We start from the raw sequence: 27,594 nt of genomic DNA, 5'->3' as shown, positions 1-27,594 counted from the left end.
AAGAGGGTGTTACTTTAATACCTGTCAATAATAATAGTAAGTTAAACACACGTTTTACTCCATAAGCTAGAAATGTTGTAATGGAGGATAAAAAACAACGCGTAATTAGCTAATGCCTGCCTCATCATGCATGTTTTAACAAATCCAAAACAAACCCTTATACTTTGACCAACTGATCTGTGAAACAAGATACCCTAATGAAAAAATGCCAATCTTCTCCTACCTGAATTAGTTTCATTTCCCCCTCATTACCAAACGTGATCAGCTAGGAATTTAGGGGCATTCATTCCCGACTGATACCAATTTATACCAATTTGTTGATACCACTAAACGCAGAGGCGCCACGTAATTTTGAATGGTATCCGCAGTGGTTTGCCAATTTGCCGGATAAGACACGATCTGATATTTGACTGTGATGATGCCGATATGCATACTCGTTGATGTTATGTTTCTTAAAATCATGTATCATTGGCAATGTCGTTATTATTTACTAGTTATCATTATTTTTTAAGAGCATTACATTTCATTTGTGATTACTTTGCTAGGGTTGCCACAATGCTTCAATTGACACTCTTCCCTTGTCCGTAACGTTTAGCATATATAATAAAATGAAATTATTTTCAAAAATTGTTTTTACATGTTACACAAAGTAACAGAAGTAACCATAGCAGGGGAAAATAGCAGGGGAAAATAGTAGTTGAGGAAGTCAAAGGAGTATATACAATCATAAAGTAACTCTTTGGTATAATCATCGATGTTGGTATTAATAGAAATTAAAAGGTAGCATGCTTTTTTGGTTTAATTCTTGAAATCTTTATTTTCAAAAGGCCGTACCGTTCAATCGAAATAAACAGCAATCAAAGGTAAGGATAATTATGACACCACGACTCCCGCTGAAAAGGGGTGGCAAAGAGGAGCAACCATTAATCTTTATGACGATGTCCCTTTTGAATCAACTAGAGTGTTATTTATTATATTGTGATCTGAATATTTATAAATATATTAAAGTTTGAATTGAATTATTACAACTCACAGAAATTAACCTCCAAATTATTCCGGTGGTTAGAGTAAGCATATGATCAGGAATTTATTAGCATTTAATCACTTATTTTTGTCGGGGGATATACAATATTTCGTATTTGTGTTTGTGTGATGTCAGCTTGTGGTTTGTGTATCGAATGGCCCTCGCATTCGCGGAACCAAAAGGCATTTATATTTCATAATCCAATTAATTTTTAAGGCAAATATGCATTCCTAACCCCAACAGAGATACGGTTTGTGATATAGAATATCTTTGACTGCACAGTTCATATTTTCATGATCTAGACATACTGTATGTATAAACTGAATTAGGTATTGACTTGTGTACCAATTATTTGTTGTATTGCGAAATATAATAGAAGGTCTAAATGTTTTTTAGAACCGTACAACAAAATATTGTGAGGGGAATAAAGATATAATTTTGATAAAATCTATTAGATTATAAAATAAATTTGAAAGGCAAGCCGGATAAATAATTGTTGGCTAAATGATGCCAAAATGAAACCATGTTTCATGAATTATTTCAGCAATGCCTATACATTGAGGTCTTACACGCCATTTAATAGGTCAGCGCCGCACGTGCAATAATCGACCGGATATTTACATAATTCACAAGATCAAAATCTAGTTATGACAATTTCCATTCATTACTTTTTTTTATGCGATAATCGCTCGGAAATAGGAAAGGTAAGCGGCTACTCTCGCCGTTACAATAACAAACTGTCCTTGGCTGAAGCTGCCCCAGGCGCCGTGCTTTTTCACCCGACGTTTACAAAACCAAACTCCTTTTCAAGCCCTAAAGTCAACATCGGAAATGTTACCCCAGTAAAAAAAAAAGAGAAAGAAACGCCGGTGGAAGAAAAAAAGAGAATCGGAGAAACCCGTAGAATGTAAACTGAGTCTTGGCCGCGTGTGCATGAAATACAAACGGAGATTATAAACATTGCCAATTTTGAAGGGACTTGGTAGGCAGCACCATACGGCATGGGTGAAATAAAATATTAGAAGCAATTTTTGTTTTACCTTATTTCAGATTTAGAGTACCGCGATACAAATTATATATATGGAAGAATGGGTACTCCCAGTTGAGTTACTTGTGTTGCAAGCTGAATTCGTAAAATAAGTCGATCACAGACAGTAAGAAAATTTGATCACCTGGGGTTAATTTTCATGATGACTATCCCGATAGGGAACACAAATAGCAATGCACTTTTCTTATAACAAAGCAAAGAGAAAGTTCAATAGCATTATGCTCAATCTTTTAGTCATAATGGCGATGAATTATGATTTTATTTATATTTGATTATCGGAATGTAAACTCCAGCAGATATGTTTATTATCAGATCAAACTCGCATACTTATGGACATATATATATATAGTAGCAATGTTAAACAATTTAAACTAAAAAATATCTTCTGTAGGTTGATCAGATTGTATTCCGAACTATTATTGCATTTACATGAGTTGCATTTACATACTACTAACAGATACTATAGTTATGATGTGTACCGTCGTATATTCCGCGTACGTTGTGTGAATATTATTGAATTAAATCCGTATCATATAAATGTACAGCAAAATACCCTTCGCTATTTAAAACAATAGAAACCACCATTAGATTGTGTATATAGCGTATATAGGCCTACGTAAATAATGGCGCCATAGCCGAGGCGCCACGCTTTTACGTGCAATGCCTATGTGGTGAAAATGTTCTTATAACAGCGTCCCCATCAACCTGTCAAATCAACTTCGCTTAATATTTAGCGAGTTCCGCTGGACCGACCAAGCCGAACTGATACCTGTATTAACACCCCCATTGAGGTGACACAGACCTTCAACATAAATTCTAATCAATAATGATTAAAATCCAACGTTCGGAAACATGAACTGCTCCCCATCTGTAAATTAGTTAATAAAGCAGATCTAGTGGAATTCATCAAATTAGCAACCGAATCGGAGTGGCTTTGACGTGCTTACATTGTGTCGATTAATAAAGCTGATCAACTTGAAGAATGATAGTTATTGCTGTTCTTTAAAAGATCGTTGGTAGATGAAAATAACCTTGTGGTCAATTCTCTCACTCTTAATTCATATTTGAGAGGTCATAATAATGCTTAGTGGATATCATTGGAGCAATATAATCTACATTTCCTCGTTCGATGGGAAGTAAAAATGGTTATGAAACTCCTATTTGAAAATAAACTTACAATAAAGCGTGAAGGGCACCTGCTAATGGAAATTACAATTTGTTTTGATGCCAAAATAAGTAAAATACCACATGCTAGATGTATCATATACCCTTTCATGGAAGTATTATTGTTTGAGAAAGTAAGCTGGGCAAACGCAAATCATATTTTCTAAAAGCAATACAAGGAAACTTGGACTTGATAGTAAAGAGTTATGATTGATATCGCATTAATAGAAACTGTCTACCTTTTCATCATGTTCGTGTATATTTTGTTGTGCCTAGTAATGTCTGATATTTGATGTTACAAAGTTACTTTGTAGAATGACATATATTTCATTCATTGACTAGATATCAATGTTGACGAAGAGAACGTGTAAATTATCCTTACTTTCCCGGACAAAATATCATAGGCCAATATTAAAAAAGAAGAAAACAGTTCAAACAATATTATAATTACTCGTGTGTGTCAAAGAAAAAACGAAACGAATTCTTTCCTATCGGAAAAATATCTCTAGTGATATTCGTTTATCTCGCAATGTATGGTCAACAAATTCTTTCTTTACAGTTAATGAAGTCGAATGCATTTGCATGTGAAGCATATTTCTTTCATCAGCGTTGGGTTTAAAAGTTGAGGGATGGGGTGGCCTCAGACTGAACTCTCACCCGTCATTCCCCCAGTCATATCAGCCCCTTATAGCCGTAACGTGACAAGGTTGAGTGCAACACTAACTTTTGTAAGCGACAGACCGGCAAGAATTTGAATACCTGGGACTATCATACACTCGACTATGCAGAAAACTTCTCTAAAACATGTATATATTATACACTCACAAAATAGGTGAGGGTTAAATGCCCCGCATCGATCTTCGAATTGGAGCGAGAGGGGAAAAAATGAAAGTGTCTAAGCGATTGCTGTCACAAATCGATAACCTATGTACACTACTCATGACAGGGGCAAAGCAACTATAGGATTGGAGCGGAATTGATCCGAGTTGAGAAGAAAAGAAAAGGAAACGGCTTTTTCTTCTTTTCGCGACCCTTTTTACAGAGACGCCCAGGCGTCGGAGGTTACCTGTACTTTTTGGCGCTATTGAAAGGCGGGAGTCGTCTGCTATGTGTACGGCAATTCACGTCTTCTTTTGGCTCGGACAAAAGCGCCCCTTCCGATAAATCTACACAGTGGTTTTCGCTACAATTGCGAGGCCATTGTTACGCGTTTAGCTATTATGCCCACTGTATTAGCAACCGATAGTTATATATTGACTTAGCTGTAACAAGAAAAATAAGAAAGAAGGATTTGCTCGCTCTCTCTCTCGCCCTCTCCCCGGGATATTTGTGTTTTCTATGAATAAGAAGTTGACTTTTCAAACACATAACAATAATAGTATCAATTACATGAAGTATTAAGCTGACCGCGTTAGATGTAGATGGATCTCGTTGATGGCACTGCACTTTGATATTCAGTGTTAGGATCCCACAATAACAAGCGATACTTTTGAGAACTAACTTGTAATGAAACGTTGAAATACTAAAGGAAGAATCTACACCGATTATTGAATAAGATAGCGGCTTGCCGCACAGTAAATTAGCCCCAAAGAAACACCTCCTATTATTGTATACATCTTAGGTTTTAAGTCTAGACTTCGTGGCGGAGATAAAGATCCCGCTGCGTTCATCCCCATTATTGTCTTCCCGTCTCTCTCACTCTCTCTTTCTTTCTCTGTGTTTCTCTCTCTCTTTTCTTTCTTTCTTTCTCTCATCCCTCTACTCCCAACATGATAATAACAAGAAAACGATACCCAAATTGACAAAGGTCGATCGATGCATGCGGGGAAGTTCAAAGAAAACACGAAATTGAACAATTGCCGTTTTAGCAGTTCAAGTTGAAATTAGTTAAGGATTACACGATGTATATAAGAAGTGTGTGAACTTTAGGAAGCCGTCTTTTCTATCAGTTGACTAGTTCGGACGATTTGGTATCCTTAAAGTCAGTTAACGACCTAATTATCAAATCCTTTTCGGCATCTTTGAGTCATTTCCTCCCTTATCTTAACCTTATCCCGTCCATGCTCATTGTCTGTACGATTTGTCTTTTCATTTGTCTTTTCATTTATACCATAATCAGGATTAACGGTTCCATAATCCCGTTGGCCTTTCGCTAAACCCATCAAAATCGATGTGAACTTCTTAAGTTAAACATACGAACGCATGAGAACACAATACATACAGGTATACTGATACCAAAATGGGTCAGTACTCTTGAAAATGATTGGTATTACCCATTCTATTCTTGCTTTGAAATTGACATTCTGGTAATAAAACCACTCTATTTAGAGCAAGTTTTAATTAACACGGTTTCTTCACGCGGGTGGAGAATAGTTGGTTATAGGTAGGCATAATTGGTCGATTCATAATACATGCGCATGGGTTTAGGTATAAAAGAATCCATTACACCTAGCAAATTGGATATTATGCTCTACGTGAAGGCTTGAATTTGGCAGCTTTGTTCAGACATGAAAACGCTTTTCACGATCTGTACAGAACCATAGTAGTGAATAATAATGCAACGGTGCCTTGATGAAAGAATTTCCCCTAATTCTATGAAATGCTGTAGAGTCTGTATAAAAAATACAGTCTAGCCACCAGCTGTTCACACGTATTTTCAATAATTTATGTCGTAAAAGAAAACAGTGTCGTCAAACAGTAAGGCCCGAATTCACAAAGGAGGTTTGTCGACAAACCTTGGTTTTCGTACGTCATATGACGCGTTTTACGCGTTTTTTACAAACCTGGTTTGTAAAGAACAAAAGGAGGTTTGGCGAAACAAAAGGAGGTTTGAGCTCAAACCTTGGTCTGAGCTCAAACCTTGCTTTGTGAATTCGGGCCACAGTGACTAGAATACATAATTCTAGACAAGGTTAAGTAATTAAATGTTAATACATAACCATGTATACAACCACCAGGTAAACGACAAAGGTCGACTAGGACCAATTAAGTATTTCTACTTGAACGTATACTTTATTCAGAATAATACCAAGTTCATTATTTACAGGTGGAGAATAACTAATTCTGAAGAGATTATGCTTTATCTACACCGATTACGCATGTTTTTTCTTCAAGAACGTATAGTTGATAGAAATACAAGTACTTAACTATTTCACCAAGATTTCCTTAAATGTCATTTCTTTTTTTAATAAAAAAGGTAGCATCTCTGAAAACAATATCCAAATAAAAGAAGAACAATTCCCGCTGAGTCAGTGTAATAATTAAGTCTGACAAAACTTTCTTCTAAATCTCTCCAAACTATCAATTGATCATGAAGAAGATGATGATGATTCGCTATATTTATGTTATGATTATTATTCGGATGAAATTATAATATGATATTTAAAGAAATAAAAAATAAACATATGAACTGAACTTATATTGTCAATTATAACTTTAGCATATATCATACGACGTAAATGGCATAACAAGGACTGACTTTCTGTTATCATTTTTCAGCCCGCGCAGATAGCAAGCGTGCGCCTGACACGTGCCCCGACTCTCCGGGCACATTAACCGTCGGTGTTACGATCCACCCTCGCAATTGTTCGTGTGTTTGTGCTGGCTTAACCCTCGCCGAACTTGCTGGTTTATCTTCCCGCTGTGGACCGCTCGTCCTAATTCCACTCAGCGGAGACTCACTTTCGCATTCGAGTGAGCGAGTCTTTTGTCTAAATCTGTCGCGTACTGCTTTTATCTCTGCGTGATATAACACGATCAAAGCTTATTTGTAGTCTCACCTTCTTGTGTTTGGTTTCGCCGAGTTTAATTTACAATGAAAGGATAAATAACTCATTCTGATAATGAAACTATTTCCCATTTGTGTAACTGTAAATAGTGCGTAATCATTTTATTTTTCAATCCAATCACCATTTGCTCCTGTTTAAGAACGACGCACTAAAATGTTTTTATTTTTAAATTTAAATGTTATCTAAGAAAATAAAGGATTATACCTCTATTCCCATATGGTTATTTTTCCTAAAAGTTTTAATTAGGTCCTACTGGAATTTATTGCCGATTTTGTGTACATATCTAAATGTTATTATAGTATTTAGGCCGTTATTTTGTGTACAATTGCACCGAATGAAAATAGATGCAGATTATGTAATTGTAATTCAAACATGCTTTCCCACTTTCTCTCCTCATATCCTGACTATCCATGTAGCTCAATCGAAATGAGTCCACATACTTAAATATGTAGAGCAGCCTACTGAACAAAACCCCCAATGTAAATAGACTCTGATGTTATTGGGATGTCGCAAATTATGCCGAGCATATTGGCCTCCTAATCCTAGACAAGCCCCTATTACCCGCACTTCACCGTCAGGGGAAGATGACGGATGGGGAGAAAATGGCGCCTTTGCATCCATCCTCCTCCCCTTCGTAGTTTCTTCCTGTCGCGCTCCCCAACCGCATCAAGCCCCGGTATTATAACCCTAATTGGTCCCTGAATTAGATAAGATCGTTGCTGCATTAAAGGTGTTTATCCGGTTTGTGCAAAGGTTTTAAGAAGGCAGAATTGACGGAAACGGGCGGGAGATCTTTTCTAGTGATTAAGTGACGTTGTTTAAGCATCTTGTTGGTGTTAATATCTCGAGAGAATACGAGTTTGACCATCCTGACTAATATGAAAATGATAGAGACTTGTACATTGTGTATACATGCGATTTTTCTTTCATACATAATTTTGAATTAAGTATAATCTTATTATTATATATTATATTATGATTATATATTCTTATTATTGATATATCAAGTTTGATGAAGCAGGGCCTTGCTCTGAACGTGGTATAGTCTTCAAAGTTAGAAAAGGAGATACCTATTTCTGATGATGAGTGGACGTCGAAGTAAACGCGACGAAGCGAGTTAAATGCTGATGTAACCTCTCAACTTGACTAGATCACGTGGGAACACACTGTGATAGTCTCAATACCAGGGGATTTGGTTGATTGAAAAGCCAATTTTAGTCTTACTTGAACTATTGCCAGACTCTTATTTGAAAATGAGATGCGCGTTACTTCTTTAAAAAGGAAAACGAATTGGCTTTAATCGCCATGTCCATTTCTCTTCGGCTATCGAGTGTCCAAACGGGGCGGTCATACCATTTGCAGCTTTTTAATCGCACTTGGGAAGTTGGGAGACAAGATTTACAAAGTTTAGAATAGATCGACGACTGGTTTTGGAAACTAGTGTTTGTGGATGTCTTGTGTGTTTAGGGACACCATAGGTGCGAACAGGTTCACGGTTGAGGACCGGTGATAAAGCAGAAAAAATATTATCCAGATTTGTTCCTGTCTTGTGCTGGGGTCGCGTGCGGGGAAGGCGTCGGAGCGGGTACTCCCAAATCGCTCGTTCACCCCTACCCCCTTCGTCCCATAGCCCACACCCCGCTCTCCATCACGATCCGTCGATCACTCCCTCTCCCTTGCTCTTTCCCCTTTCCCTTCCCCTCTCTCCTCCCTCTCTATCTTGCATGTCCCCTTTCCTCTCTTCTTCCCTCTCTTTTCCTTCTCTTCTCCCTCTCTTTCCCATGTCTATTGTCTCTCCTCCCCCTCTCCACCTCGCCCCTTTCTATCCTCTGCTCCCTCCTTCCTCTTTAACTCACTTTCTACTTGATATTATTGCAGTGCATGCTTCCTCAAATGCCAACTCTTTGTCTTTTCTTAATTCATTTTTAGCTTTCCACATTCTGTCAATCCTTCTTTCATTCTTCTCACTTTCTCTTCAGTACTCTCCGCGTCCATTACATCTCCCCTTTTCTAATACCATCTATATATCTATCGATCAATCCATCCATACATCTATCTATCTATCTATAAATCTATATGTATGCCTCCATGCTTTCTTCGTGGTTGATATTTCTCATTCAGAGGATGTTTCATGGAATTACTCTTCAAGTTCCTTTTTAATTAGGATATTTTAAAGGTTGAGTTGGTATCAATTAATGGGTACCGAAACTTAGAAAATCAACAAAATACCAATACCGATACATAATAGAAGCACTAATCCTTTTCTTCAATAACAATCACAGAAACAAAACTGGAAGGGGAAAATCAACAAATCGATTAAAATATCTCACAGTCCTGACAGTTGTCAAAATATAAAACTGCATGTGCGTGTTAAAAAAAGGCCTTGTATTTTTTTGTTGTAGTTCCATGAACCGGCTTTTACAAAAGAGCATCAAACAATATATCATGAACAGTTTGTTTTGATTATTTCCGATGTATTTTTAAGTTTCATGTTTTTTCCATAGCCCGTTTGGGTCTCAATTCCTACTTTTGGAAATGTAAAGTAGATGCCTCTTATCAAAGCCACGTCTCGTCAATCGTGTCAGTGGTTCCAGTTTTGTTTTCTATTTTTTTGCAACATGTACGTTGTCGCTTTGTGTGTTCATGTACGGTGGCTTGGACATCAAACATCATTCATAGAAATCAAAGTTCGCCTGTCAATGTCCTTTTCCTCTCTTTTGTCATCTCCCCCCTTTTCTCCATATCTTTCTGCGTCTCAGACAACTCTCGTTATCATGAATTCCCGGTGATCGTCTTGGGTGACGAGTTTTTCGCGCCGAAACCATCGGCACGGACCGGTGGCCAACGCAGCCAACTTTGCTGTCAAAAGTTTTCACGGTTGATGCTTTGGGCATGCTTTACCCTGAGAAGAGGGAGGGGGGGGGGCACCCCTGTTTTATTCGTGAGAAGGACACGCAGCGACAATCCCCATACTATATGCATGGGCAGTGACAGAGAAATGTAGATTGATTTTTGTCTCCATGGTTGGCTTTGCTAAAGTTACTTACATGTATTGAGGGGCTTATTATATGGCTGGATAGACGACACAGAACAGTTCATAATTGGCGCAATGACAGTATTTGCACACATACCTCATTCATTCAATATACTTTCAGTTTCTCAGTATTTAAGGCTCTAAAGCCCAACATTAATTTTTAGAAAGCGTAACTTTAGAGGTCCTTAACCATAGCGTAATCTACTTCATAAGAAACGATTCACAAAGCAACGTTGTATCCTCATAAGCCCCGTCGATGTCTTGAGAAGGCGTTACCAAAGAGGATAGACTATGTTAAACCAATTAACGTTGACACCTTTCTATGTGTGTGTGCATATAATTACCTTGGTTTGCATCAATGAAGAGCTTGATGTGTCTTCTGTCATATGAGTATATGAGTGATAATGCAATGGGAGCTCTGTGGTATAATGTTGAAGGCTCTCGGCTCTCCGATAGGTCCCGGGTTCGAGGCCTTCTCGGTGCTTATACCCTTCGACAAGGTGTTTTGTCCCCATTTGTCCAACTGTACTATATATATCCAGGTGTAAATGGGTATACCTGGCAATGGCTGGGGTAATAATAGTTATTGCAGGGCCCGCGGAAATAGCAGTATTAATTCCAATTTGTCGACCCTCACATTATTATCATAATTATGAATTCAATTGTTAGTTGTCATCCTTTTCGCGTTTGTGAACAACATTGGTAATGTTTGGTTTTTCTTATTGATTTTCTGTCAAGTTATTATTACACTTTGGATATTTAACTAATATAGGCAACTACCTGATTTTCACTCCATATTCTAACTGACCCAAGAACGATCTGTGTTAAATCGTGACGACCTTACGGAGAAAAACCTAGTTCAGGAGTGCACAATTCACCCCTTTTCTAGCACACATTGTTGCTCTTGTAATGACATTTTGCTCCTAGAGTCACAATATAATTTTGCCGTATCAAAACAACTTCCTGCTGAGACATTTATCGGCAAACAAAAACAATTATTCGGCTGAGCCGTGTTTACTCGCCGGATTTGTCCGGTGCCGTACCTCGAAAGAGAGAGAGAAAGGCAAAAAAAAAAAGGTTACTATATTCAACCTTCTGCTTATGGGTTTCGTGTCGCAACACGCACCGTTGTGGGTGAAGTTGCCACCGATTTGCATTGACAGACACGTTCTCGCATTGTATGGAGGAGGGAAAAAGGCAAAATGTGGATGAAATGTCGCCAAAATGAGGATTTAGGCATCTAACGTGTAATCGGATTCCTAAGCAAACATGGCGAGCGTAGTCCGAGTGAGTGATAGGGTACGTTGTTTCCGTTCTTGTGGTATTGCTCCTGCGACTGTAGACGGAATACATTGGGGGTTGCCGAGACAAAGTAACTCCAAACATGAAGTCAAAATCATACAGTCAATATCAGGCAATTTATGGACAAAACACGATTATGATTAAGAGGAAAGCTTCACAATAATGCCACAAGGCTGCAACTGGTTTCGAGGAACATTTGAAATCGCACGTTGAAGTACTGTCTTTTCGTCTTCATTTCTATGTTTCCTGTCACTCCTATTAGTATGTACTTCAGAGTATTATTTACTATTGACTGTTAAGGTTACTTTTAATTTTGTATCCAGAAAGTTGAATCTTGAGAGTTATTCAAACACTCTTCTGAATACCTCTAGAATTAATCGAATAGTGTGATATAAGAAGAGTAATATTTGCATATTTGCTATTTCCGCCTTTATTCATCACCGTTTTGTGCATTAGGTGCATAGAGAGGGTTAAAATCAATATAGTTGATCAAAAGTGGTTAACATTGAGCGGAATGTATATGGAATGAAATATACACACGCACACGCACACTATACCCATACATCCTCAATTAAAAATCAAGCAATTAACATCGCCCCCGGGGAAATTAATTTATTGGCTCAAGTAAACACAAAAACCCACACAAATATTTCTGTGGTTTAGCTATCCCTCCCAGTGTATACATAATGCTTTTTGTATAGTGACTCGGGTGATTGATTGATAGCATGTATTTTACTTGAACATACTTTTGTTGTTGTTATTTCTATACTGACATTAACTTATAGATATTTAACTATGATACAATTTTGCCTAATTTTATAATTTTCCCTACTTTATCTTTTGATTTATTGAAAGAATACCTTAAGTACTATATTCCTATCTTTATTTCTTATTTTAATCGCGGTGTAGTTTGTATGTTTACCATCATTGAATCACGTGTAGTATCTATGAAATCGCCCTTTTTCATGTTTTTACCTGATTTTAACGATTTTCATCGGTTTTCCTCCATCTTTGCTCAGGTCACGGTGGCGTGAACCAACTAGGAGGTGTGTTCGTCAACGGAAGGCCGCTACCTGATGTCGTTCGCCAACGCATCGTCGATCTCGCACACAGCGGCGTCAGGCCGTGCGATATCTCAAGACAACTACGGGTTTCACATGGATGCGTTTCCAAAATTCTCGGCCGGTGAGTTGATGTCTGATATATAGACCTGGGTAGGGAGCGTCAATAGTAAACAAGATGCCTCGTTATGGGACAATGTGTGATTTTTAAACGTTGACAAGTTTGTACCATCTTGAGATAGTTCTTATAAATTGTCAGAATTAAGAAAATGAATAGGACTAGGTAATAATACTTTCCAAAATTATTTAGAATAAACAATAGTTCATTTATACAATAATTCAGAATTAAACATGATTTCACTAGTGAATCGGAAACATGTTATATTACACGATAGATATCTCCACCTTTTGTATAATGATTTCAAGGGATTTCAACACGATTTGCAAATAATAATATACTAATACTATTAATAATAATCATAGCCTATGTGTGTTATATCAGACATCAACTCACTTGTCAAGAACTTTTGAGACATATCCATGTGAAACCTGTATAGCTACTCTTAAATGGAACAGTGATTGAGCTTATATCATACAAACAGAAAAGCCCATCAATTAAGTCATTAATACCAATGGAGAAGAGTCAATGTAATGAGATCACGACTTCAAATTCTTACCCATTAACGTAGATTAAAAACGATTGATAAACACATATTGCATCTGAACATGTAATATCTTTTTAAATTAAAAAAAAACCCAAAGAAGAAAACAATAAGGAAAAACATCAACATCCGCCAATATTCATTTCACGAACGTTCATTCTTCGTTGAAAAAAAGAAAGAAAAAGGATGAAGATTTAATAACTATGGAGTCATTATGTTATCCACCCAGCTGCGTTGTTACTATTCTGAGCTCAGTGGCCGGGATTTCGGGTTAATCTATTGGCTGTATGATCGCGGCATCACATCATAATAGACCCTGGCGCATCTCGATTTAATTCGCCCATTCTAAATTTGGCATGGCGACCATCTGTACACCTTTTATACCATCTCGCTCAATTTTAGGGTGTCATCAATATTTTTTTTTTCGTCCGGTTCGCGAACTGTCATATCGTCAACAATATTATTGAAAGTGAAGGAAAGTAAGGATGAACAAAGGAGGGTTGTATGGCAGTGTGTTTTGTGTTCTAAATTAAAGGACAGCTTGAAAATATTACAAAGGACACTTTTTACATTAAGAGTTTAGATTCTCCTTTTTATTAAGTTCAAACATGATGTTTGTTTAGCTGATGATTACCTAAACAAAATAACAACATTTCTGTTCTTTTGTTTTTGTCTCTCATCAGACTGTTGTTTTTCATTGAAGTCTTTTTGGTCACTGATATAATGAAAACTAAATTTCCATGTAATAGCTGTCAAAACCACTATTAATTTGAATAAACAGTTTAAATAAACAATTTTAACACTAATTATTTTCTGACACATGTCATTTGCGGAACAATGAGGAAACAAACCAATTTTTATTTGAATAATCAATTTGAATAAACAGTTCAAACAACAATTCTTTTCTGACACATGTTATTTGCGAAACAATGAGGAAACATTATTTGCCAAATTATTTGAATATGGCGGTTGTGACTTGGAATTTATTGGTTACAGTCATTATGCTAACCTAACCAAATTCAATATTTTGAAAATGTTAGCTATTATACTATGATTGTTCCAAATAATCTGATTTCTCAACATAATTTAGACAATTCCAATCTCATCACATCTCAATAATTGACCATTATTCATCACGTTTGATTTGCTCAGTCTCTCGTACATAGTTTATCAACAAATCTTAAAATACCCAGTCACTTGAAAAATGTGTATACGTTATGAACACGAAAGACCTGCAGACGACTTGAGCAAGAAAGAAGATTTGTCATTTTGATTACAGCAAGCATGCCGTCTCCTTTATTGGCAGAACCCAATATCCCCATTCCCTTCAGCCTGCAACTATGATTTAATATCAGTTTAATTGCACCTGCATAAGCCATATCGTATTTCATTTTCTGGTAGGTAAGCAATAATCACATAATTTTCCTGCTTCGTCGAGCGGTCCATGTTTATGAAATAATAACATTCATAAATTGTCCCGCCCATCACCCGTCGACTGTCTGTATACATGGAATCCCGCTTGAGAGGAGGCCGACGGTTGTATTGGCTGTGATCGCTCCCATGCGCGCTCGAGTTCGGCGACTAGCTTCAACCGTGATTCACGCGCAATAATAATTCATGAACTGTCATGAAGCTTCGATGAAGTCTGTACTGTTGCCGTTTTGCCAACCTTGAGATCTTAATGAAAAATAGATGGTGGGTTGATGGGTTTCTGAAAGGGGCATAATTTCGTCTGCGTGACAATTTCTAAAGTGATGATACCACACTAAAACACACAGAAAAAGGGACAATCGCGCGATTAAAATAAAAACGATTCAAGAAAAGTGATCTTATTTTAAACCCGAATGCCGATTTGTGAAACCCGATTGACCTCTCAGAAAAGGTGTTAAAACCTAAATAAAATGAACCAGATACATAACCTCAACTCCACGGCGATTAAATCGTTTACAAACATAACTATTCCGTAATTTTAACACATACAGTATGCATGTCACGGCAATGATTAAAAACATTTTCGTGACATATTTTTGTTGTCAGATATTATGAAACCGGTTCAATACGACCCGGTGTTATCGGAGGAAGCAAACCCAAGGTTGCGACGCCAAAGGTGGTGTCGAAGATTGCCGATTATAAACGACAAAATCCGACCATGTTCGCCTGGGAGATTCGGGATCGGCTGCTGGCCGAGGGCGTGTGCGAGAAAGACAACGTTCCCAGTGTCAGCTCGATTAACAGGTGAGGTCAAAGTTCATAAATGATTGTCATGCTAAATCTGTTTACTTCATAGGTAAGAATTGAAGGCTGTTGTTATTGTGTGTAAATTTACAACGAATGGATATCAATTGGAAGCCTTCGATTATGTTGAAAACATTCTTGCTTTCACAGAATACGTTAATTGATCCTCATGTAACGTTTTCTTAGTAAAGAGTGGTCCTCAATTAAGCAACTTGATGATTATACATTTGAAGCCGTATGTCAAAGACTTTCAAGAAACAACGGCAATTCTAGTACCCCATCTTCATGATTGTAATGCCTGTCGAAACTATATCAGGATTATGCGACAGACCATGGAACTTTTGCGATATACTAAATTAATATATATATAAATTTTCTATACAAACAAGACAAGCTCAGCACACAGAAGCTCAAAAATTATCAATCAGAGAGTGATTATTAAAAATAATATACTGGATTTTCTTTTTTGCTTCATGTCTTTTGGATTGACAGGATTGTAAGGAACAAGCTAGGAGACAAGAAGCTCGATGAGCATCAAACGGGTTGTCTTCCGACCTCTGGTTCCCCTCCATCCTCCCTCATCCACCCAGGGGACCCCGAAAGGACCGGCTCCTCCTACTCTATCAACGGGATCCTGGGCATCCCCAAGCAGGAGAAGAGGATCAAGGGAGAACTCTACCCAGGTAGGTTGGATTTGGATTGCCATGGTGATGACGATGATGGGAATGGTGGTGATGATGATGATGATGATGGTGGTGGTGGTGGTGGTGGTGGTGGTGGTGGTGGTGGTGGTGGTGGCGATGGTGATGATGATGCTTTGTGATGATGAAGACTTTAGATAACTAATTTCGTGATTTGTGTTGTTGAAAATATTGTGTTAATGATGAGAATAATCAGAATATTCCGGTCGTTATGATGGTTCCTAGGTGATGATGAAATTACTAAGGATTAGTGATGACGATGACGATGACGATGATGATGATAATGATGATGCTAATGATGATGATGCTTATTGTGTTGCCAAGGATTATCGATGCTGGTCATTGTGGTGGTACTGATGTATTTCATGATACTTCTGAAAAATAAAATGTAATGTTGGTGATAATGATTGTACTGATGAGGTTGTGAATAGGGCTCAATTTCATTATATTTGATGTTTTATGAGTGATTCACGAACCATAGATATAGGCTAGTTATGATATTCTAAGAACGGGAAGATGAATAACTTTTTTCCTTAATGTCATCTTCCCCACGATGCAAGTTCCTCTTTTTTGGGTAACAAAATACACGCAATAACCATGATAACGCTTCACCTTCATTTCCCATGCATTATTAATTTGCATATCTCGAGCTCATTTGCATAGATGCCCGTTGACCCGTCTCTGGCCCCCATTCCTCATTAGCGTGACTCACTAATGGCCCTTTCCAGTTCCATTCGGCGGCGTTGGCCATAAAAATGCCGGTGCTTTAATGACATCAATTTTGCAGAGCCTATGCGAGATCCAATTTTTCATGATAATTTTGTTTCCTTTTATTTATGTCCCTTTTTTTATTATGAAAGGGGCAGATTGGCCCTATATTATACTCTCTGACATCTGATAGTTATTTTGTTTGGCTTCTCGGTCTTCGGGAGATAGGCCGCTCGATTGCTTAATCAATAACGGGACTTCAATCATAACAAATTTGTCTTTGGGGATGTACAAGATTTGGTAAAAAAAACACAACGAAGTCTTAACAAAGGTTTAATTAGTATCCTGAAAGGAAAAGCTCTGAAATATATGATGTATGTATACCTTTAGTCCTTGTTTGGATGGTAGTAATTCGGATGTAATTTACAATAAAAAGAATGGGACAAAATATAGGAGCAGAAGGTATAGGAATACAACAAAATATATTAACAAAAAAGATATTGGTCGATAATGTGGTTTTGAAACAGAAAGGATTATAACAAAAACCCGCTGGGCACATTTCAAACAAGTAGATTTGGGGGGGGGGGGGGGTACTTTTTAAAAACACCAATGATAAACGTGTTTTCTCTTAACAAATCGTATTTAATTGATGGCTGGAAGTGATCGAGATTCAAGTTGGATCTTAATGGGAGTGAAGTGGGGGAGAACAATAGCAGTGCAAACAATTCTCTTGACTCGCGGCGCGCTACCACTTAAGATCCTGAGAGGAGGGTGGGGGGGGGGGGGGGGGGGGGGGGAGGAGAGAGGGTGATCTTGAGATGTGTAGTATAGATTATATTTAAACACTTGACTTGAGCTGGAGAGGGTTCATTGCTTGGTGTATGGATAGACCAGACGCGCGGAGGGCTCCATAAGAGAAGCATTATGGCGTGTCATAATCATAGACCATAAGTCAACAGAACCCGTGTTGTTATTACGCTCTATCTACATCCATTTCATTCGGACTTGACACTTTACAACTCCCATTCCTCACCAAAGGGCCTTATCCACGCTTGATTTAAAAGTATTTAAAGACTCATTCTTATCTCGCAAACCCTTCCGTTTTGTCCCCTCGCTGTCTCCTTTCCATCCATCTCCCTCTCTCTCCCCGCATCTCTCTCAATAGATGGAGCTAATAATGTCGCCCTGGGCAGTAATTTACACTTCATCAGCCTCTGGAAGTAGCGCGAAGCTATAATTTTGTCATTTAAGCGAGATAAAGTATGTTATTAAAAGTCAAAACCTCCAGGGTTTTCGACGTACAAGAGGCCGCACCTTTGCGGCATGTTCTCTTCCCCTTGCCCGAAATGGGTGCATCGTATAGACGGATGGGGGTAACTTTACGTCAGGGGCAACGCGTGGCGCCTCTCGGATACCAGGAGGGGCTTATATGAACGGTGTAAGGGGTAGGAAAAGGGACCCGCCATCGCTCTCTTACCCCAAGACGTGTTCATTTGAGCGTCTCCCACACGCGCTTACTCCTTACTCTAACATCTGCCACTACATTCCTCTATGCAAGGCTGAGAAACATTATCGAGGGTACTATTGGCGTTTGGGTTTTAACGTCAAGGGTATTAAAGTCTACATGACTTGCCTTTTCCCCCGCAACCCCTCTTTCTCATGAGGATTGATTTAATTAAGTCTCTTTCGGTTTATTAACTCAAGAAAGTCGAGTAAGACGAATCTTGGATGTTTATAGAGAAGCAAGGTCTTCAGAAGAGTCAAACATAAGGGAACAAAAATCAAACACACCGGCGATATAAAAAATCAAAAAAATCAATCTAGCAAGCATATATTTTAACTTTCTTGCCCCTCTCTGTCTCTCTCTGTCCTCTTTCTCCTCATTCATTTTTCTTTCATTCTTTTATTTCCCCCTCATTTTTATCCTTATTCTATTAATCCTTTCATTTTTTTTTAGTATCCTCCTCTTTTTCCCTTCCCCTCTACTTCGTTGATGTAATTTGAAAATAGTTATAAAAAATATTCTATTAAAATCGTAATTACTAAAAATTATCAAGGAGAAACATTGTGAGAAATGCTAAAAAAATTTCGTTACTTAGCACGATCAACGTAGAACTCATTTGACCTTATTTATCAACCGACCATTGTCATCCTCTGAAAAAACGAAGGGACACTCATCATCAACAGCATCTTAACAACCACGAGGAGGACTTCGCTAGCGTAATTGCGACATTTCGAATGCGTCCCACGCGATCGTCGACAGCGTGTTGTAATTCGAACACATGTATTGGATACAAGCGAACAGTGAGTCACGTACGATGCGCACTTAATCATCGACGACGCGAAAATCATATTTCCAATTTAAATCAGACAAGAATATTATATCAGAACCGGGGGCATTATCACGGCCTGGCGGGCGGGTTTTCGGCTCTCTTACCGATAAGGAAGGATATAATTAGCATAACTATTCTTGAATGAAGAGATAGATAGATAGATGGATAGAGAGAGAGAGGGAGAGAGAGAGAGGGATAGAGAGGGAGAGGGAGTAGGAGAGGGAAGGGGGGGGGGGGGGGTGTTTTTTTTTTTTTTTTGGGGGGGGGGGTTGTGGGATCCCTTTCTTAGCTTTGAGAATTGATCTGTGATATAACCTTGCGAACCGTATTATTTTGGTTTGCTACAATAATCGACAATTGCTCAATTCCTATCTATGTATTAGAAAATCATGCAAAATGTATTTCCTCCCTCACTATCTTTTCTTCTCTCCCTTTATACCTCAATCAGTCTCGTCTCTTTATAGGTATCGCTCTCTACCTATCTTGCAATCTATGTTTAAATTTTTCACCGGTCCCCTCTAATATCTCAATTTTGTAAACTCATTCCTCGACCCTGAACATAATGATCTCCATTTTAAGAAAATGAGAAATGCCTCACGAAAATAAAAAATGGAATCGCATTCATATTTCCAATTTTTGTAACTTTGGGGGAAATTCTGGGGAAAGAAAAATCTCTGTATGCTAAAAATGGGAATTTGGGTAAATTGGTGTCTCGGGACGCACTGCAACGAATTTCTTTCCACGCTTCGCAGCCTCGCTGATGAGTCTAGCACGTTATGAGCGAGCTAGCGGAGGATGACGAAGCGTCAATCGGGTGACGGTCGGCCTGGAGTTACTGTCTGTCCTCGGTCGTCCTCGGGTTGCCAGCTAATAAATTGCTCAGGTCTTAATAAAGACAGAGCATTTTCTTTAAGTTTATAAGGCCGTCTATGGAGTTCGATTGGTTAAGATTCAAATACCATATTAGTTATTGAAGCGTTTGACTTGGTCTGGTGTAAAGTGTATCACTATCAGTGGTCAGAATTATTATATTGATGAAAAAACGGTTAACTAAAATAGTCACATTGGCATTAATTGGGGTCAGGAAAACACCTCTGTTTCTCACAGTCAGTGCTACCGTGCATGTGCTAATTATAAATAAAAATTCTTATGCATTATCCCTCATTTAGGAAGAAAATAATCGTAATTCCTTAGTCACAAGGCATGTAGACAGTTTTTATGTCTTAATTTCCTTTTTGTATGAAACGATTATTTTCATCCCCTTCATTCTCGAAAATAGGACCTTTCCAAGCCTAAATCTACCTCGGCCTTATCCTACCCGATTCACCATCATATCCTTATTGCACGACAGTCGTGTAACCCCACATTTTCTTTGCAGGAGAAATCAAATCGTGTAGCGTAGCGTCATTCTATCGTCCCGCCGGAGCTTGGGCGACGCGCATCAGTGCCCGCTCCGCTCGAGGAGCTCAGTAATCCCTCCCTAAGGGACTCGAATGCTAGCAATAAAGTACGCGAACTGATGATATTATTGGCTCGTTTGGGAACCACTGGGGACCCGGTATAACTGGTCCAAAGATCTCCTTCATGATCATGTCTAGTTACCGATAAGAATTATATTTTTATCATCTCTTGAATAAAGGCATGATACAAAAAAAAAAAAAAAATAGCTCTGTATAAAAGTTAGTTTGTTGCATTAGCCAAGACCAAATAGGAATTTGTATACATGGGACTAGCCTGAAAGACCACATCTTGCGTAAGAGTTCGACTGCAGGAAATTAACTATCATATTACAATTATATTTATTTAAGACAATAGAGAGAACATTGACCATTTGAGTGTTAGTGCTTTAAAAAAAAATATGTATGAAGAGTTTGGTTGGAGGGCCAACATGTTTTTATCCACACTTTTCAAGAATATCACTATCGTAAATTTAGGAATAATCCTAATATAACGCAGTCAGGAAGAAATTATTGACGATTTGATTTGACTTGATTAACCATGTTAATGTTTCCAAAAATAGAGTGAATCAATACTTGTTGACAATGCTTTTCATTTATCTAAAGAAATGCAATTTCGCAATTCAAAGAAATAAACGTGAACATTGAAGAATTATCCCCCCCCAAAAAAAACAAGCAAAAAAACAATAAAGGGATCGATCTGTATGAGGCTCAACAAAATGAGAAGCCTCATATTGAAGCAATAACAAGTCAGAATTGTGTTAACGTCAGAACAACATAAAAAAAGGTACACATCGATTCTGATTACAATTTTGGAAGTATAATCCTTAGATAGAGTTATGAGGAATAAAAATATAGCAAATCGGTTCACAGATTTTTTTTTACTGGTGCGCATCCGTAAGAATGGGGTCCTCGTTTGGGGTGGTTTGTCTTGAAAATACATCAGTGATACGGATGATGAACAATTATTTTTAGGATGGAAACCTGTTTTCTTATTTTCCATCTCCATCAACCAGTAGGCCGAGTGCAAGAAGGCAGTTATCACCAATTACGAACACTTCTTGCACGACATAATTTTGTGCTTGTAGACCTATACGTTGAGAGTAAACATTCATTTTGTTCAAATCCATAATTTTTATTTTGTAAATGTCTAAAGAGTTTTGTGGGAGGGCCAACATTTTATCAACAATTTTAAAAAAATGTCACTATCGTAAATTTAGGAATAATCTAAATGTAGCGAGGTCGGAAGAAGTTATTGACGACATTCTTTGCCTGCAAATGGATCATTTGGTTTGATTAGATTTGATTAATTGATTAGCGGCTGAATGCATAATGAACATACATTTGATCTGCAATGTTGATCATTTGATTCTTTCGGGTGAAATTTGTGACTTACGATCTTTTGATATGGACGTCGAAATGGGAGAACGGAATGAAGGATGTCCCAACGAATCGAGATTCAAACCATCTCACTTTCTAGCCCGCCTCCCAAGACAGACTGGCTGAGAGAGAAGGGAGCGAGACTGCGATCTCAATTAACGACTTACTTCCATTTTTTTCTGTTCCTGATGATGATGATCTTCTTCCCCTGCACTCGTCTCCCCTTAGCTTTTGAGCGCCACGGATCGTGAACGTTGCCGTCAGTTCATTGATTCTATACTGCCTCTGCTAGCTAGCTTTAAAATCCTTTCTTTTTATTCTCTAGACCCTTACTATATTATATGTGTCCCGTGAATGTTTTTTTCTTTTTGGTAGTTTGTCTATCAGTTTGCCTGATTGTCTACCCGTCTCTCTCCTCATGCATATCTGCTCCTACCTTCAAAAGGAAACTTTCCGCTTCTTTCTTTTTCTTTTTCTTGCATCTACATGGGTACATGCCAAAGGGGGGGGGGGGGGGGGGGGGGGTGGAGAGAGCAGAGAGAGAGAGAGAGAGAGAGAGAGAGCAAGGGGGAGGCGGGGTTGTTTTTGTGGTTGAGATTAATGGCGTTTCCATCGTCGTTGGATGATTTTCGGGTGGACGGGAGAGGGTGAAAACAATGTGAGAGTAGGACCTAAGGACCCCTCCCACACCGCCCTATATCCGTTTACCTTATTGTTTCACATTTCACCCACCCAATAAGGTCGATGCTTTTGCCAACCCCACAACGTCATACAGAGCCCCTCAATTCATGCCCTCTTGCTACGCCATTGCCCATCTCTTCCCTTTCCATCCGATGACCCTTTAACACAGACCTTGGCGCCCCTCCCCCATTCCATTGCCCCTTCAATGCCTTGCTACGCCGCAGACAATCACAAACCCTCCTTCTATCCCCTCCACTCCCATCCAATGAGCATCTAATACGGGATAATAATGTCATCGACGGTAACCCTATGAGGGTTCTCATTAAAACCTACGCTATAGCTGTCCCGTCTCCATACTGCCCGTGACCTCTTTTCTACCGATGATCGCGGGTAATCCATCCCATCCCCCCTCCCATGAGCTTTATAAAAAAAAAATCAAGCTAATATCAATTTGATTCTCCTCTAGCTAGTTCTCTCTTCCCCATTTGTATTTCTTTACTTTTTCATTTCCCCTCTTTATCATGTCTTTTTAAAGTCCAATGTAACAAAAGGTAGCAAGCTTCGGGATTAAATATTACTTCAACACATAGATAATGATATCTTTTAGAATTTTACGTGGAATCTCATAAAATAGATTTCAAAATATCATTCAAATATTCTGAATATTCTTTTAAAGGTTATTGTTAATTGAAAAAGACTTAAAAAGGAATATTTACGCATCCGCAACTCTGAAGCACTCCGCCATTTTCGATAACCGCAAAGGACTAGGTTTTCTTTTTCCTTGTCATAACCAACGTATATATGAGTGAGAGAGATAGGGGGAAATATGGTACAGCACTTTCCCTCGCATCATCATTTTCATTCTTCAATTTCACCTCAAAATAATGATTTTCCAGCCGGCAAAACCTTCATGAAATTAGACATGGATATTTAGCGCTTACGCAGCTTGAAAATGACAAAATCAGCTGCTTGAGGATTTTTGTATTTTCTTAAGGTAGAGATGGGTGCGCTGTCGCTTCGAGGGCGTATGAGATGTGGGTGATGGTTGTATATCATGATGACGGGGAGGATGATGTTCGTATGTAAGTGTCATCTTCAGTTCTATGCGCTCGGTAATGGAGCGCATGAGAGTCTGGAATGATTAAAGTTTTAGTTTTGCAGAAGGAACGTGCTGAAAATCTGCCACCCTCAATCTAAACACCTTGTCTTCTTACTTGCCTCAAGTTTCCCTTTTTCGTGTTTTCACTGACGCATTCACAGACGTATTCACCGACGCATTCACTGACGCATTCACTGACGTATTCACTGACGCACCACTGACGCATTCACTGGCGCATTCGCTGAAAATCGTTATAAAGGAGAGGGCTATTTATTATTTGTGTAAATGCTCTCTTTGAGCTATACGCCATTTTTTGTCCTTCAAAATGATAAGCAGTGTACCTCATTATTGACAAGGCAGTTAGAGTTGTTGATCAAAACAATTTGCCTATGGGTATTAAGAAATGGATAATTGAGTCTTGAGACGATATAAAGCGTAAAATCACGTTATCCACAAACTCATTTTTTCATCCTGTGTGTCCCATTCATTCTACCCTCTTCATTCTACCCTCTTCGTTTTCGCCATAACATCATGTAGGGTGCAACATAATGATAGTATGCGTTAATAATTGAAGACCAATTATTTCCGCCGAATTAAGATGTTCCTCGCCCTTCTCCATGTTAGCAGCTACCTCCATCGCCATCAGTCCCTATTTCCACTGGGAAAGTTCCCATAGCCAACTAAAGTAGCAACAACTATGGATTTGTGCACGATTTTCGCTTTCGGGTAGGTTTCGGGAAGAGATTACGTACAGTACTAATACGGACATGTAAAAGCATGTTATGTAGTCATTACAGACCGATGCGCGGTAAAGCGAAAAAGGCGCCAATGAGAACCCCTTCACCGTTGGTTCAGAGAAGTGAAAGTATAGAAGGAAGTGAAGCCTACTGACCGTGTGTGCATCCATAGTGCTTCTGGAGGAGTGCATTTTAGAGGTCATTCGTTGATTGTAAGTCCAGCTGAGCGAAGATAAATTGAAATTATACTTGGAGATCAAATTTGATAACACTGGTCATGATTTCATACTCCAAAGCGTACAGCCCGTGTCCAAAATTAATGCATGCGGCTACCCGTGAGAGCGTAAAGCCGTCCAATATGATCACTGCTTATGATATCCTAACATTTTTATTTTTACCATAATTTTAGATTCAGTGTAATATTGTACATATCCACTTGTAACATTAGTTTTACTTGTATCATAAATTAACAACTAAATTAAATATAATTTTTCTTAACTGCTACATAACTAAGCTAATTCTACAATTTCTGCAAATATCAATTCTTTGTATGATTCTCTTCGTGACAATATGTTATTACTTTGCTAATAACCAAAAAGAAATAAGTTCAATTCTTAATCTGAAATAATGACCAGTTTAACGTCAAATTTAAAAAGAGGTCGCAAAAAAGCCTTTTAAGTGTGCTAAACCTTGATATTTCTCTACACCTAGAACATGACAATCAAATAACTATAGGAGATGTCTAAGGTTACACGAGATACACATTAAGGAAAAGAGAGGGATGATTAATGATGTAGATACCGATTTAAATACACATATAAGGGTAAACCTTCGATTGACCGACATGTTTTCAATTGGAGCGAACTCTTGGCGTAGCCTACGACTTAATGGCTTCTCAAGTAAGTAATAGAGCGCGGTTAAGTAGCGATTTAAGAGAAGAATTGGATGACTATGGGGTACATTTCCCTTCAAAGGAATCAAGCCCTGGGATTAACGGAGAACGGAAATTGATAGTCCACCTCAAGAAGGACCCAGGAGAGATTAAAACCCAAGCTCTATTCTTCACAGGATTGATCTATTAGTTAAAGGCAGAGGGGATGATAAAGAGGAGAAGAGGGGGACGAATTTCCTCTAAACAATGGATGGGGGTAGTGAGGGGGTAGAGAACAAAAGCGAGCGATCTAAGGCTTATGCTTACCTGTCGATAAGGACTAAAGAATCAAGTAGAGAAAGGTTTGAAATTGGGGCAGAAATAGAAGCTATTCAGGCTAATTTTAGGTCTTGACAGGGTTGATTAAATACCAGAAAATAAATGAGTTTGGTTGACAAAACATGTCCGCAACCTTTAAAGGAGGTAATGCAATTTGAATCCAATCTGAGTCCCATACCCTCAATGCAAACTGAATATTCTTTAATATAGATATTACATAATGATCATGGTAAAAAGTTATGTAATTAAATTCAAAGTCATTACATTAAGTCAAGTATTTTTTTTAAAGGTAATACACTCATCTGAGGGCCTCTTGATGTAAAATACTTAATCGAAATGCATTCTTTATTTGAATAAAGTGATAGTTTTATGTGCAACTTTTCCCCTTAAATTTCAATCTCCATATGTCAACCTGAATCTTTGTTTGCCAAAAACGAGACAAGTGCTGGATAATTGAAACGAGAGTAAGCTCATGAAAGAGATACATTCACAACCACGATGATCTCAATTAACTGATAAACGTGAAACTGGAGGCGCCATCTTGGAATACAAAGTTGAAAACCCAAAATCTTGTAATTGCATAATGACATCCGTTTTCTCCTTTGCAAGTGTGTAAAGATAACGATTACAAAAACACAACAACAACAACAACAACAACAGATTTCCAGTTGATTTACAAACCCGATAAGTTTTTAGAATTATAAATACGACATCCTATCTATGCTATTCACGTTTCTTAAGTGTCTTTCAAGTCAAAACCTCTCTTCGACACGAAAGTAATACTTCCTTGCTTATCCATATAGAACATAATTACAAAAGTGTATCACTTGCCCATCCTATTATCTTGCAGACTCTTGAACCCTTTTCAAATGAAAAAAAGGGTATCATTATGGGATTATCTAAAGTGTTCCTAAATGATCGAAGATGGGACTTCAGCTTTGTTTGTCCATGGTGAAAGAGAATGGGGCGAGGTCGTGAAATGTACTTTTTTGCAGGTCATCAAATCAAATATTGGCGTAAATTTAGTACCCTGTATAGATGATGTACATATGGTCAGAAAGAGAGACCGCACTGAAAACTTTTGATCGTAAGAATTAACATTTTTGTTTTAAAGGGTTGTGATTATTACTGCAGAACGCCTCCTTTTTTTAGTATGTTTAGTTTGAAATGAATCTCGTTAATTACGTTTACGTTATCTATAATAAGCATGGTAATTACATAGTGTCTTTTTTGTGTGTGAACGTCAGTTTAAGTGTTGTCGGGTCTCATATTCAATAGCCATTTTTGTTGTATTTCAAATTATATATTTGTTCTCTTTCCCCCCGTTTCATCGTACTGTGCAATTAGGAAATACAATGCGTTGGATATTGATAATAATGAGAGAAAAAAATTAGACACAAAATTTCATCTGCTTTTGGCATAGAAGGTTTCTCTTGGGTTTGGAAATACCGTGTGATATCATCAGCTACTTGAAGAATATACATGTACGTACGAGCAGTCGGTATAGGTCCCCGAACGCAAGGGGAGGATTCGAAAACAATTTTAGCAATACCTGATCCTTCTGCCACGAGGCATTAGGAAATCTAAAAACCAACAAATGGGTTCTGAATTAGGCGGTACTTAAAGCTTGAAGACAGTTGGACAACCTGGAAAGTGGCTTCTCTTGTTCTACGTCAGGCCTAGTTGACTTTGTGATGTACATTTCTTACGAGAGCGCGCGCGGTCGAAAGTGAGCCGAACGGCGCTCGGCAAGGATCGGATTTCTTCGACGCCTGCTGCTTTTACTAACGAGAAAAGCGTGCGCGCCAGGGTGGGGGCATTACGGTGACACGCGTACTTAATAAACGGACCCGGGTTGAACTGCTGCTGCTACTGCGCGACAGATGTTGAACGGGGGATAAGAGAGGGTGAGGGGTAAAGGAAGGGGATAAAAGCAATATGACTGGAGGAGAAGTATTTTAAGGGGCAGT

The 27,594-nt window shown here is 38.3% G+C and overlaps 1 protein-coding gene across 4 annotated transcripts in view; it reads left to right on the top strand.

The window, feature by feature from the left end:
* LOC115918459 (paired box protein Pax-2a-like) overlaps positions 1–27,594 on the top strand; it is a 38,160-nt gene that overhangs the window by 2,652 nt on the left and 7,914 nt on the right. For all 4 annotated transcript variants that reach the window (XM_030979663.1, XM_030979662.1, XM_030979664.1 and 1 more), the window contains exons 2-4: positions 12,380–12,545; positions 15,121–15,318; positions 15,811–16,001. In XM_030979663.1, the coding sequence (XP_030835523.1) occupies positions 12,380–12,545; positions 15,121–15,318; positions 15,811–16,001 (555 nt within the window). The remainder of the gene's footprint in view (positions 1–12,379; positions 12,546–15,120; positions 15,319–15,810; positions 16,002–27,594) is intronic.

Source organism: Strongylocentrotus purpuratus, unplaced genomic scaffold (assembly GCF_000002235.5).
Source record: "Strongylocentrotus purpuratus isolate Spur 01 unplaced genomic scaffold, Spur_5.0 spur5_scaffold_10, whole genome shotgun sequence".
Lineage (NCBI taxonomy): Eukaryota > Metazoa > Echinodermata > Echinoidea > Camarodonta > Strongylocentrotidae > Strongylocentrotus > Strongylocentrotus purpuratus.
This window is presented reverse-complemented; position numbering and strand designations above follow the sequence as displayed.